The sequence below is a fragment of the Falco naumanni genome, chromosome 6 (genome assembly GCF_017639655.2).
Source record: "Falco naumanni isolate bFalNau1 chromosome 6, bFalNau1.pat, whole genome shotgun sequence".
Lineage (NCBI taxonomy): Eukaryota > Metazoa > Chordata > Aves > Falconiformes > Falconidae > Falco > Falco naumanni.
The window spans coordinates 73,912,348-73,923,717 of record NC_054059.1 but is presented as its reverse complement, the minus strand read 5'-3'; the positions used below and the strand labels follow the sequence as shown (position 1 = coordinate 73,923,717).

The 11,370-nt window shown below is 64.4% G+C and overlaps 1 protein-coding gene and 3 non-coding genes across 5 annotated transcripts; 1 reads left to right on the top strand and 3 right to left on the bottom strand.

Annotated features, from left to right (window-relative positions):
- Positions 1 to 43: 43 nt before the first annotated feature.
- LOC121090823 lies at positions 44 to 207 on the bottom strand. The gene has a single exon (XR_005828745.1). It is a non-coding gene; the product is annotated as a U1 spliceosomal RNA (small nuclear RNA).
- A 2,177-nt stretch (positions 208 to 2,384) lies between these two features.
- Positions 2,385 to 2,548, top strand: LOC121090820. Its single transcript, XR_005828742.1, has one exon. It is a non-coding gene; the product is annotated as a U1 spliceosomal RNA (small nuclear RNA).
- A 765-nt stretch (positions 2,549 to 3,313) lies between these two features.
- LOC121090808 lies at positions 3,314 to 3,477 on the bottom strand. Its single transcript, XR_005828731.1, has one exon. It is a non-coding gene; the product is annotated as a U1 spliceosomal RNA (small nuclear RNA).
- Positions 3,478 to 4,727: 1,250 nt separating this feature from the next.
- EIF2B4 (eukaryotic translation initiation factor 2B subunit delta) lies at positions 4,728 to 11,368 on the bottom strand. Of its 2 annotated transcripts, none has more exons than XM_040598049.1 (13): positions 10,969 to 11,368; positions 10,817 to 10,860; positions 10,593 to 10,731; positions 9,930 to 10,139; positions 9,626 to 9,708; positions 9,317 to 9,408; positions 8,803 to 8,917; positions 8,378 to 8,454; positions 8,058 to 8,160; positions 7,466 to 7,593; positions 5,459 to 5,639; positions 5,179 to 5,359; positions 4,728 to 4,969 (listed from the first exon to the last, which is right to left on the bottom strand). In XM_040598049.1, exons 1-13 carry the CDS (start codon positions 11,366 to 11,368, stop codon positions 4,770 to 4,772), a joined length of 1,953 nt encoding a protein of 650 aa, XP_040453983.1. In that variant the 3' UTR covers positions 4,728 to 4,769. The 2 variants fall into 2 exon arrangements, with proteins under 2 accessions (XP_040453983.1, XP_040453984.1); XM_040598050.1 differs by having other exon boundaries at positions 9,930 to 10,136.
- Between the last annotated feature and the right edge of the window lie 2 nt (positions 11,369 to 11,370).

Here is an 11,370-nt window from a genome sequence, read left to right as displayed (position 1 = left end):
CCTCATTGTAAATAAACTACGACTGTTTTTTAACCGTGCGAGCCAGGGGAGAGCGCGAACGCAGTCCCCCACTACCACAAATTATGCAGTCGAGTTTCCCGCATTTGGGGAAATCGCAGGGGTCAGCACACCCGGAGTGCAGGGGATGAGCCTCGCCCTGGGAAAACCACCTGCCTGATCATGGTGTCTCCCCTGCCAGGTAAGTATGAACACACACCCCGCAACACAACGCCGCACAACAACGCACGCGCACCCACAACGCGGCCACCGACGAACACGCGCGCGGAACGCGACACGACACGCGCCCCGCGCATGCCCGACGCCACGCGCCCGCACGACGCCGCGGACGCCCGTGGCCGCCGCCGGCCCCGACCGGGGACGGGCCCCCAGCAGCCCGCGCGGCGCCTCATCTGCATGGCCACGCCCACGCCCCGACCGCCCCGCCCCGGCCGCGGGGGCCGGGCCGCGGGGCACCGCCGCCGGTAACGTCCGGTCTCACTGTCCGCCGCCGCCGCCGCTCGCCACAGACACCCCCCGCCCCCTTCACGGCGGCCCGACCGGCCCCGCGGCCCCTGGGACACCGGCACCTCCCGGTGCTGCGTGGAGCCAGAGCCGCAGCGGAACCAGCGGCGGGAGGGGACCCGTGGGGCAGCGCCAGGGCCTGTGGCCAGGACCGTGGGGGCGCCCGGGGGTGCTCGAGGGGGCCGGGGGTGTCTCGGGGACACGGGCTGTGCTCCGCAGCCGGCTGAGCCCGCAGAGGGGAAGGCGGGAGCTGCAGCCTCTGCACCCCACTGGGCGGTACTGGCTCGTGCTGGGCTCTGCTACGGCTCCACACAACGGCACCTACACGGTCTGTGGTGACAGCACATGCAGCCCAGGGACCCCAGTGCCGGGACCGTGGGGTCTGGGCAATGACAGCGGCACGGCAAGAGCAGGTGCCCATGGAGGGGTGGCTCATGAGCACGTGGTGCCCTGAAAGCCTCTGTGCCCTCCAGGGTGAAGGCAAGGGGCCGGTCAGCACCCGCAGTCACAGTGCCCCACACCCGCCAGCTCCAGCACCCCGTGCGCCCTCGTGCTCCCTCGGCAAATGCAAACACCCCCCCTCGCCCCCCTCCCGGTGTCTGGGTGCTGCTGGTTGTGCTCCTAAACCTTGTCCTGCCACGGGAACTGCTGGGGCTCTTGGGGTTTTATCCCGGCTGCCTCTGGATCAAAACTGTCCCCGCTTGTGCTTCACACACCCACCGGCCGGTTACATGTCACCAAACAACATGGCAAATGCCCCACGCGTGCTACTTCCCCCACCTGCACAAGCCATCCCCCCGCATGGAGCACTGGCTGGGGCAGGAGCTGCCGCCGAGGCCCTGCCATGGTGGGGGTGCTGCTGGTGCTGCCGGTTCAGCTTCATGGACACAGTGACACGAATTTTGGTGCCCACAGACCAGAGCCGCTGCTCTTGGGCTGGGGCCGGTTGGACAACAGCACATGCTGTGCACGTGCAGAGCCCAGCCCAAGGACAGAAGCGGCTGCACGTAACATTTGAGGTGAACATCAGATACTGCTTGAGGCACAGGGAGAAAATCTTTGGGTCAGTGGGAGCGGCCCCCAGGTGTGGGGGGTGGATGAGGAACTGCTTAGGACAGCACCGGGCACAGCTGGGCGTATTGATGGCGGTAGTGGCGCACGAGAGGGCTCAGCTGACGCTGCCTTGAAGCCGACAGGTATGCGAGAGGCTGGAACGAGGCCCGGGCAGCCCGAGCGGAGGCCAGAGGAGCGGCGCCGCCTGCCCCGGGGCTGGGGGAAAGAGAGGGGCAGGCAGCAGGGCTGGGACTGACGGCTGCGAAGGCTCATACAGCCCAGCGGCCGGGATGGGCGATGGGGTGGGGGGCCCAGCGCTGGAAGCCCCCGCGCTCCCAGGGCACCTGCGACCCTTCCGCCGGCTGCCCGGCCCTCGGAGGCTCTGGCCGGCCGAGCCCCGCGCAGCACCGGGCAGTGCCGGTGCCGGTGTCCCAGGGGCCGCGGGAAGGGGGCGGGGGGTGTCTGTGGCGAGACGCGGCGGCGGCGGCTGGAGCAAGGCCGGCGGAGGCGCCCGCGGCGGACGGTGGGACCAGACGTTACCGGCGGCGGTGCCCCGCGGCCTGGCCCCCGCGGCCGGGGCGGGGCGGTCGGGGCGTGGCCATGCAGATGAGGCGCCGCGCGGGCTGCTGGGGGCCCGTCCCCGGTCGGGGCCGGCGGCGGCCACGGGCGTCCGCGGCGTCGTGCGGGCGCGTGGCGTCGGGCATGCGCGGGGCGCGTGTCGTGTCGCGTTCCGCGCGCGTGTTCGTCGGTGGCCGCGTTGTGGGTGCGCGTGCGTTGTTGTGCGGCGTTGTGTTGCGGGGTGTGTGTTCATACTTACCTGGCAGGGGAGACACCATGATCAGGCAGGTGGTTTTCCCAGGGCGAGGCTCATCCCCTGCACTCCGGGTGTGCTGACCCCTGCGATTTCCCCAAATGCGGGAAACTCGACTGCATAATTTGTGGTAGTGGGGGACTGCGTTCGCGCTCTCCCCTGGCTCGCACGGTTAACAACAGATACTGCGCTTTCACAGTAGTTTACCCAGCAGCGCTGTACTGCTTTTTATGTGCTCCGTGTTGAGGCGCTGGTCCGGTCTCGCTGGGGACGTTTCGCGCGGGCCAGATCCCGCCCCGGCAGCGGCCCCCCCCCCGGGAGTCGCCTCGCGCGCACCGGGTCGGGTTCGCTCCACCCGGCTCTGCATTATCCGTTCGTGGGGCCCTGAGGCGCCGCGGGAGCCGGTGCAGGATTTTCCTTTGACGAAACGCGCGAAGGGCTGCAATGGCGGACGAGAAGGGCTTTAAACCCCGCAGGATGTTCAGCCGTCAGCCCCTGCAAACGGCCACCCACGGCCCCGGGGGGAGGTGCCGACGCCATCGCCCCGCTGCCCATCACCAGGTCAGCTCGCTGGGAAGCGGACGAGCGCGCACGGAAAGTGGCTTCAGCCGCGTGAACTGTCCTCGGGCAACTCGAGACCCTCCCCCGAGCAATGCCGCCTCCTCACAGAGGGCGCCCCCCCGAGAGCACGCGAGGGGGTAGGAAGACGAGCGCTGTGCAGTTAAACGGAGCCCAGGTGCGCACGAACGGCGATTTAAAATGACGATCGCGCGACTGGGGCCGGGCCACTGTCGCTTGGCGCGTGCCAAGTTTCCCCTCTGCTGGCAGCGCCGGGGCTGTGCGCAGGTAACGAGCGCACCAAAGCGTGCTTGCAACAGCGCTGGAGTCGCTGCCCGGGCTGTTTCCTCTGTTGTTCAACCACTGAGCCAGGGGAGAGCGCGAACGCAGTCCCCCACTACCACAAATTATGCAGTCGAGTTTCCCGCATTTGGGGAAATCGCAGGGGTCAGCACACCCGGAGTGCAGGGGATGAGCCTCGCCCTGGGAAAACCACCTGCCTGATCATGGTGTCTCCCCTGCCAGGTAAGTATGAACACACACCCCGCAACACAACGCCGCACAACAACGCACGCGCACCCACAACGCGGCCACCGACGAACACGCGCGCGAAACACGCCACGACACGCGCCCCGCGCCTGCCCGACGCCACGCGCCCGCACGACGCCGCGGACTCCCGTGGCCGCCGCCGGCCCCGACCGGGGACGGGCCCCCAGCAGCCCGCGCGGCGCCTCATCTGCATGGGCACGCCCACGCAGCGCCGGCCCCGCCCCGCCGCCCGCGGTAGGTGGTGAGGTTCCGCAGGAGCGAGCTGGGCTGCCGTCCCCACCTCCCCGTCCCGGCGGACCGCGGTGGCCTGGCTGTGGAGCATCGGGGCTTTCGTTCCCCACGGGCCACCCCGCACCTGCCGGAGACGAGAGCCCCACACGCGGGGCCCCGCCCGCCTCCGCCCCCGTCCCCAGGCGGGAAAGGCTCGGCCCGTTGCTGCTGCGCCTGCCCCCTGCGCCCAATAACGCAGCCGGGGGCCATCACCCGGCAGCTCAGCTAGCCGTAGGGGGTCTCGGGGACCCACGGCCTGGCGCCGGCCCTCGAGCCCTGTCAGTGCCCGGCCTTCCTCACCCCGCTCCCGGCTGGGAACACAGAGCATGCTCCTGCCCACCACCGCGGCCAGGATTGCAGACCTGTGTTTGCAGACCCCCGCCTTTTTTTGGAAGAGGCCAGGATAACCAGCACCCCCGATGTCTTGCACTCCCCCCCGCGCCCCAGAGCTGGGAACGTGCAGGGCACCAGCAGCGACAGGCTCCAGGGGCGGAAGCACAGACAGCCCACAGCAATGCCTGCCCTAGAGCTGGGATGAGCACCGGTTCTACTGCTGCAGAAAGGGATGGGAACGCTGCAGCCACTCCCTTCCCATACCAGAGTCCCCAGCCTCTGCTCAGGCTGGACCCTGCACTAGGCCCTTCTTGCAGGAGCAGCCTTGGCACCCCTGGGGTGCTGCAGGGTCCGAGGTGCCAGGCTCTCCCACACAAACTCTAGTAGCTGCCAGAACCGAAGCCAGAACAGGTGTGAGCCAGGGGCTGTCACCATAGCATCCTCATCATCGTTTCCACCAGCTCCCAGAGGAGGGGCCTAGGGACAGGGAAGATCCCCACTGCAGCCTGGAGCAGGAGGAGAGGGGCTGGGCTGAGCTGGGCAGGAGTCTCAGAATGCCCAAGAAAAGTGCAGAGCTAAGCCTATGGTGACATAGGGTGCCAGTGCCACATCACAGAAGGCAGACAAGGTGTATTGAGGGCCTGGTTTATTAGTGTCCATGCAGCTGTCCCTACTACTGGTCCACATTCTTGACACGCAGAACTACAGGCACTGAGGTGCAGGGGATCATGCCCAAGTCTGTGATGACCAGATCTACCAGGTCAGGTGGTGTCACATCATAGACCAGGTTGAGAAGGCGTAAGGACTTGTTCTCTGCCCAGCCACCCAGCTGGGCCTGGCCCTTCCGGAGCACGATCAGGTCATCGGGGTCATCTGTGGAAAGAGTGGCAGACGGCAGGATCAGGGGGACGCACAGCACCTCTCCATCCTGCCCCGGGAGCACAAACCGCTGCTGCCTGCCAGGCCACCCCTCCTGTGAGCAGGGGAAGGGAAGGAAAACAGCAGGGCAGAGTGGCCCATCCTGGCCAGCAGCGGGAAGAGGGAGCAGGTCCCAGATGGGAGGAAGGGGACAGAAGACATACCCAGCTCGTTGGAGACAAAAGAGTCTGTCTGCACTCGCTCACAGAACTTGTAGGTCTCGCAGCACACCAGGATGGGCACGTTGTAGGCCTTGGAGACTAGCGCTATCTGGGACGTCCCCACCCGGGACATGACAGAGCCGTTGGCCAGGAGTGCATGGGCTCCCAGCAGCACTTTGGACACCTGTCAGGAAAGCACAAGGATCTGTTAGCACCTTTTATCATTCTGCAGCCTCCCTCATGCCCACCTCCATGTTTGGCACAGCCCCGTTCTGCTCCTCACCTCAGGCAGCACGTAAGAAATGGCGTTGATCATCACATAGGTACAGTGAATGCCCTTACGCACCAGTCGGCGCAGTGTCTCCCGGCCTTCCAGCCGTGGCCGGCTATCCACCACAATCACACGGAAGGCCCGGCCCTTCTTCACGTGGGCATCGCACAGTGTTCGGTTCACGAGGGAAGAGCTGAGGGACAGCAGTTAGGAGGCTGCCCCATCCAACCAAGCCAGGCTCTCACCTGGCTGCCCCAGCTGCCCCGTGGTGATGCTGCCAGCATTGCCCAGAGATGCCCAGTGCCAGGACACCTTCCTTGGTGCTGGCTCTGGTGCAGGACTCATCAGGTGCTGGCCGGGGAGGTTTCCTGAGCCCTAGCATGGGGTCTTGCCCAGGGGGCAGCTCTGATAGGTGCCCCACAGCAGGAGCTGGCTGCCAGCGGCCGCAGCAGAGCAGGCGCTGCCAGGCACCAGCTGCCATGGTGGATCCCCAGGCATATCCAGCCCAAAAAGAGCAATGTCTCCCTTACCCAGGGCGGGAGCTGGGCTCCCACCAAGACCCTGATGGGCTAGCGCTGCCTGGAGATGAGTCCAGCCAGAGCTGATGCCCATCCTTGCCGTTACAAATACTGCCCCTTCCAGACACCCTCTTGCTGTGCTCACTTCCAGGCCCCCCTTCTCCCTGTCTTTGCACAGAGAATCAGCCCCCAGGAAAAGTGATGTCTCAGCCCTCCCTGGAAGCAGCACTGGCCTCCAGCTGTCCGTGACCACAGCGAGGGACTCCCCCTCCAAACCCTCTCCAAGTTTCCCTCTCCTAACACTCCAGGTCTGCACTGGCCTCCCGCCCCTGCTCCCTCCTCCTCCAGCCACACAGGAGGCACACATCTGGACTCTCTTGTCACAGCAGTCTCTGACTCCTTTTCCCACCTCTAATTCCTGGGACACAGTCCCTCAAAGGAAGAACGAGCTTCTGTATTTTTGCTTCTAGACATTTTACTTTGCTGCAGTTTGTTTAAAATGCCAGTAAACAGCCATGGCTGCTCTGTAAATATCTTGTATTGAAGAAGTGGTGAATCGGGGTTTCTTAAAACATGTAACTCTGGACAGGTGCAGAGGACAGTGCCAAGCACTGAACAAGAACAGCAAAGTCATATGGACAAGCCTTCAGTACAGGCTTTGCTGGCGGCAATGGCTTTGGGCCTCCATCAGGCACTTCTTGGCCAGTCAAGTGTTGCCCACCACTGCAACACAACAGGGTGGCAGGTCTCGGAGCCTGGGTTAGTTGAAATGGCAGGCACTGCAAATGCGGGCACTCGCAAACTGAGTTTGAGGTGCTAACGCAACAACATTAATCATTATAGGCTGGTATAAGGCTACTTGATCAGACCCTCCTACTTGTTCCTCTAATGAGCCTGAGGGCTCCACTGCTTCCAGCATCTAGCCTGTCCCTGTGTGCGGAAAAATTTGAAACATCAGCAGGACACAGTCCCCCTGCAGTGGGGCCCTCCAAGGATGCCTGCTTGCAGCCGAGCCTGCCAACACTGTCCGTTGTGCTCCACAAACATGGTTTAGCATTCCCCTTGGCAGCTGCCAGGCAGAAAGCGCTCTGTCACCACCTCGTGATGCGAGCTCATCAGCCTGCCCATCTCCCAGGACTGGACAAGAGTCCTAACGAGCTCTCTGCTTTTTCTAAAGCACTAACAATACATCCACAGCCAGCTGGCAAGTGCTGATCCCAGGGCCATGCTCTGCTTTGTACTGACACCCTCATTCATCCACTGCTGTATCCTGCCCCACTGGTCAAAACTTCTCCCTTGTGCCTTTCATTTACCAGCTTCCCACCACAGCCATGTTCTGGCTGGCACCTCCAACTGCCCCCTCCCCAGAACACAACTCCTGCCTCACCCTTGGGCAACACTGACCTTCCCACCCTTGAAAAACTGCTTTTGCAAGAGCTTCCCATGCTCACTCAGCTGTTCCGTTTCCCTTTTCCACCTGCTGCCCTGGCTCTCCTCTTACCATCCGTACACCAGGATCACGTCGTTGTCATTTATCTTCTCAAAGGCAGACCTTGAAATGGCTTCAGCTGCTAGAAGAATCTTCTCCCGCAGGTATTTGTCAATAGTGTTCTGCAGCTTCTCCTTCGCCTAGGGAGATACAACGATCATGTACAGCATGGCCTTGACACACCACGGACACTCTGTGGTCCCTTGCAGCCTGGCAGGACACCAGGCTCAGCTCTGCCTGCAAGTGGAGAGCCTGGCCCTGCTTCTAACCAGTCCGTTTACTGAATGGCACCTTCCCCTGGGACAGGGGCTCTGCAGGACATGCAGGGCCACTCCTGTCCCAGCACAACCCTCCTAGCAGACTGTGGTGCCTGACTATGCGTTTGATGTTGCCATTAGGCCCTCCCAGCTCTGCCTGTTGTCTCCCCTGCACCTCCTGGGTCAGTTGCTCTGGTCATCCCGTGGAGATTTACTGCTCAGACTCACCAGCCAACTCCTCTCAGCCCACCAGCCATGTGGCCTCAGGGGTCTCCTGACACATACCACCACCACATGGCACCTGCATCCAGAGGGCTGGAGCCTGCTGCTTGGGTGAGGCCACTCACCTCCTCCTCTCTCAGGGTGTCGGGTAGGCATGAAATCTCCTTCTTGAGGAACTTAATGGCGTTGCCCATGCTGGCTGATAGGGGCCGGCACTGGTTCAGGAAGCTGCAGAGAGGAAACAGGTTTAGCTCCAGAGCAGCCTGGAGGGCTGGAGAAGCAAAGGAGAGGGTACAGCTGAGCTAAGGATGGTGCACAGGGAGGCAGAACCCAGAGCCCCAGGGAAGTCAGCCCAGATTTGGGTGGACACCAACCCAGAGAGGTGACCAATGGACCACCCTCAGAGGAGTTTCAGTCCCTCTGCGCTGGCACTGGGAGCCCTCACCTGATGTGTGGCTTCAGCTTGGCCACCAGGTCCCGTGACAGCTCCTCATTGGGGGGAGTTGAGTAATCCCGGATCAGCTGAGACAAGAAGGAAGAGAGCTGAGCTTAGGGCACCTGCCCTTTCTGACCAGGCAGGGCACACAACCACCCTTGCCCAAGAGGCTGCAGACCAGGCACAAGTGAGTACTGTACAGCTTGACATGCTTTCATGTGGCAGGGGGCAAAGGGGTGCTCCAGGAACTTAAATCTGCAGTGGCAGCACTGAAACAGGATACCAGCAGGGCCTAGACCTGGGTATGGTCAGAAGGAAGAGGCTGAGGATGACTGAGCACAGATATAGCCTCAGCAGTCAGGGAACGGGAAGAGCTGCCTGTGCCTGGTGCAATGCCCCTGCTGCCTGGTGGGCATGGGTAGCTGCTCACATACCTGTTTGAAGACTTCCAGCAGGGCGATGCAACGGGCATTGGAACCATTGATGATGCCCTGGGAGTACTGGAGGCCTAGGCGCACCACAGCTGGGTGAATTACGGTGGAGGGGATGCTGCAGGGACAAATATGAGAGAGCTGTCAGCACTGGCCCTCTACAGCCTAGGAACAAGAACCCACTGCTAGGCCTGCAGCCAAACCACCTGAGGGACAGCCCAAGAAGGGAGCTGTCAGTCTGCCCCTACTTGCTCTGTGAGCTGGAGTCAGGCTAACCCCTCAGACCCTTCTCCTGTGGCCCTGCCCTCCCCGAGGGCAGCTCTCCTCTTCCCATGGGCAGGACACCCAGCTGCCGGTGCCACCGCTCCCCAAAGCAAGCGAAGGTGTCCCCTGCCACCCCATCAAGGCCAGCCCACACACAGGACCAGGGTACCCCTTCACTACAGCTGTTTTGTAGCCAGGCCAGCCAAAGAAGAGCCAAACACTTGCTAATGGCTTGGGCTGAGAGGCCACATACCTCATCTGCTGCGTCAGCGGCTTCTTCCGGCTGTACTGGTGCAAGTGGGAGAACAGGTTGACCTTGGTGCCGTAGTCCTGTCTCAGAGGTACCTGTAGCCACACAGTGTTGATGATGGCCACCACAGCGCCTTGCTCACTCCAGTGCCACCAGCCACACCCAGCGCTCACTTGTAGCAACACCAGAGGTCCCCCCCCGCCCAGCAGAGAGCAGGCCCCAGTCCCACCACATCTGCAACCTGACCGCCACCACACACCTACAGCATGACTGCCTTGAAGCATGCAGCCTGTTACCCAGCCCTCCTCCTACCTGCTGCCGCTCCAGCTTTTTGGCCAGTTTCCTCTGGGCAGCAGGGTCATCCACCTGTATGTGCTCTGGCAGCCGCTTTACCACTGTGAAGATAGTGGGGAGGGCAGTGTAGGGTGTTACTGCCCTTGTGCAGCCCCCAGCCCAGTCACGCTGCCCCCAGACGTGGGAAATACACGGCAGGGCAGTGCCCAGGACACCAGGGAAGAACCAGATGGGCAGACCCTGCAGGTGTTCACCCCAGACCCCTCCCTCCCTGCTCACCCACCCACCCACCCTCTGCACCCTGTGGCGATGACAGCTTTACCGGACTGAGGCTCGGTGGGGGTCAGCCTGGGCTTGGCTGCTGTGGCTGCCTGGCTCAGCTCTGCTTTCTTGGCCTGCTTCTGGGCCCGCTCAGCCTCCTGCTTGGCCCGGCGTTCTGCTCGCAGCTCAGCTTTGCTCTTGCCCGCTGGGGGCCTCTTGCCATCGTTGGGGCCATCGGCCAAGGCTGGCGGGAACGTGGGGTGAGCAGCTACTGCAGGAGACGGAAGAGGGAAGTCTGTGCCCAGCCTCTACCACCAGGAGATGTAGCCCAGCACGTGGAGCAGCCCATGGCAGGGAGGCTCTGTGCAAGGGTCTGCCTTTGGAGGGGCAGGTGATACTAAACCCCTCATTCTCCAGCACCTTGACAACCCCGCGCAGCTGACATGGAACCAGCAGGCCAGCCAGGTGGGGAGGGGAACGGCCTCCCTGTATCTCAGCCCCGCAAGAATGCAGGGTCTGGGGCAGCGAGGCCCAGGGCTTGGGTGCAGAGAAGTGGGATATGCTGGAGGTGCTGCTGCAGCCTCCCGTAAGCAGGGCTGTTCCAGCCTGGGGGCATTCCCAGCCGACAGACCACCAGGGCCCTGCCGCAGGGCTGTCCCAGCTCAGGGTGGTCAGCGGCGGGGCTCCCCGGCTGTTGGCTGCCTCGGGGGAAGGGGGTCCTCACCCCGCGGCTGTCCTGGGTCGGAGGGCGTCCCCTGCTCCGGGGGCTCAGCTGCCGGCCCCTTCTCGCTCCTCTTTTTCTTCTTCTGCTGCTTCTTCTCCTTCCGCAGCTGCAGCTTCTCCTCCCGGGAGAGCTCTGGGTCCTGCGGGCACAGACCGTCAGGCAGCCCTCGGCCCCCATGCAGGCCCCCGTCCCCCGGCCCCACGCCGGTCCTCGGCGCAGCTCACCTGCGGTCCCACCGGCACCGGCGCGGCTGCTTCGGGGCCCGCACCTGGAACGAGGGGAAAGCGTAAGAGGGGCCGGGGAGAGGCTGGCGGGGGCAGCTGGGTGGGTGCCGAGCGGCGGGGTCCCGGGGTGCCCCCGCCGGCTCCGCACTCACCGTCCGGCGCGGCCCGCTCCGCCATGGCGCCCTGCCGCAGCGCCCCCTGCCGCCCGGAGGCCGCTGCCGCCCGCCGTCTCTGCACCACCTGCCGTGACGTCGGCGGCTCTCCGCGTGACGCGCGATGACGCCACCCCGCAGCCAAGGCGCGGGCGGGGGGGGGCTGTCCCCTTTCCCGGGCCGTCCCTCCCCGTGGCCGGCGCCCAGCACCGGGCGCGGCAGGGCAGAGCCGCTGCCCCTGCCGGACGGTGCCGGGCAGCGGGCCCGGGGCTGCGGCAGGCTCCCGCGGGGCGGGGCGGGGCGGGCGGCCGGGGCGGGCCGGCCCCGGCGGGCGGTTCCACCGGCCTCGCCATCGCGGGGGCCCCCGCGGGGCGGCGCCGGGGAGCGACCGGCCCGACATGG

Excerpts from the sequence above, each read along its gene's own strand:
- EIF2B4 (XM_040598049.1), bottom strand. The coding sequence starts at position 11,368 with ATGTCGGGCCGGTCGCTCCCCGGCGCCGCCCCGCGGGGGCCCCCGCGA. Across the intron at positions 5,640-7,465 it reads GTGATCCTGGTGTACGGATG|CTCTTCCCTCGTGAACCGAA; the intron begins GTAAGAGGAGAG and ends GCTGTCCCTCAG. Across the intron at positions 5,360-5,458 it reads TTTCTTACGTGCTGCCTGAG|GTGTCCAAAGTGCTGCTGGG; the intron begins GTGAGGAGCAGA and ends CTTTCCTGACAG.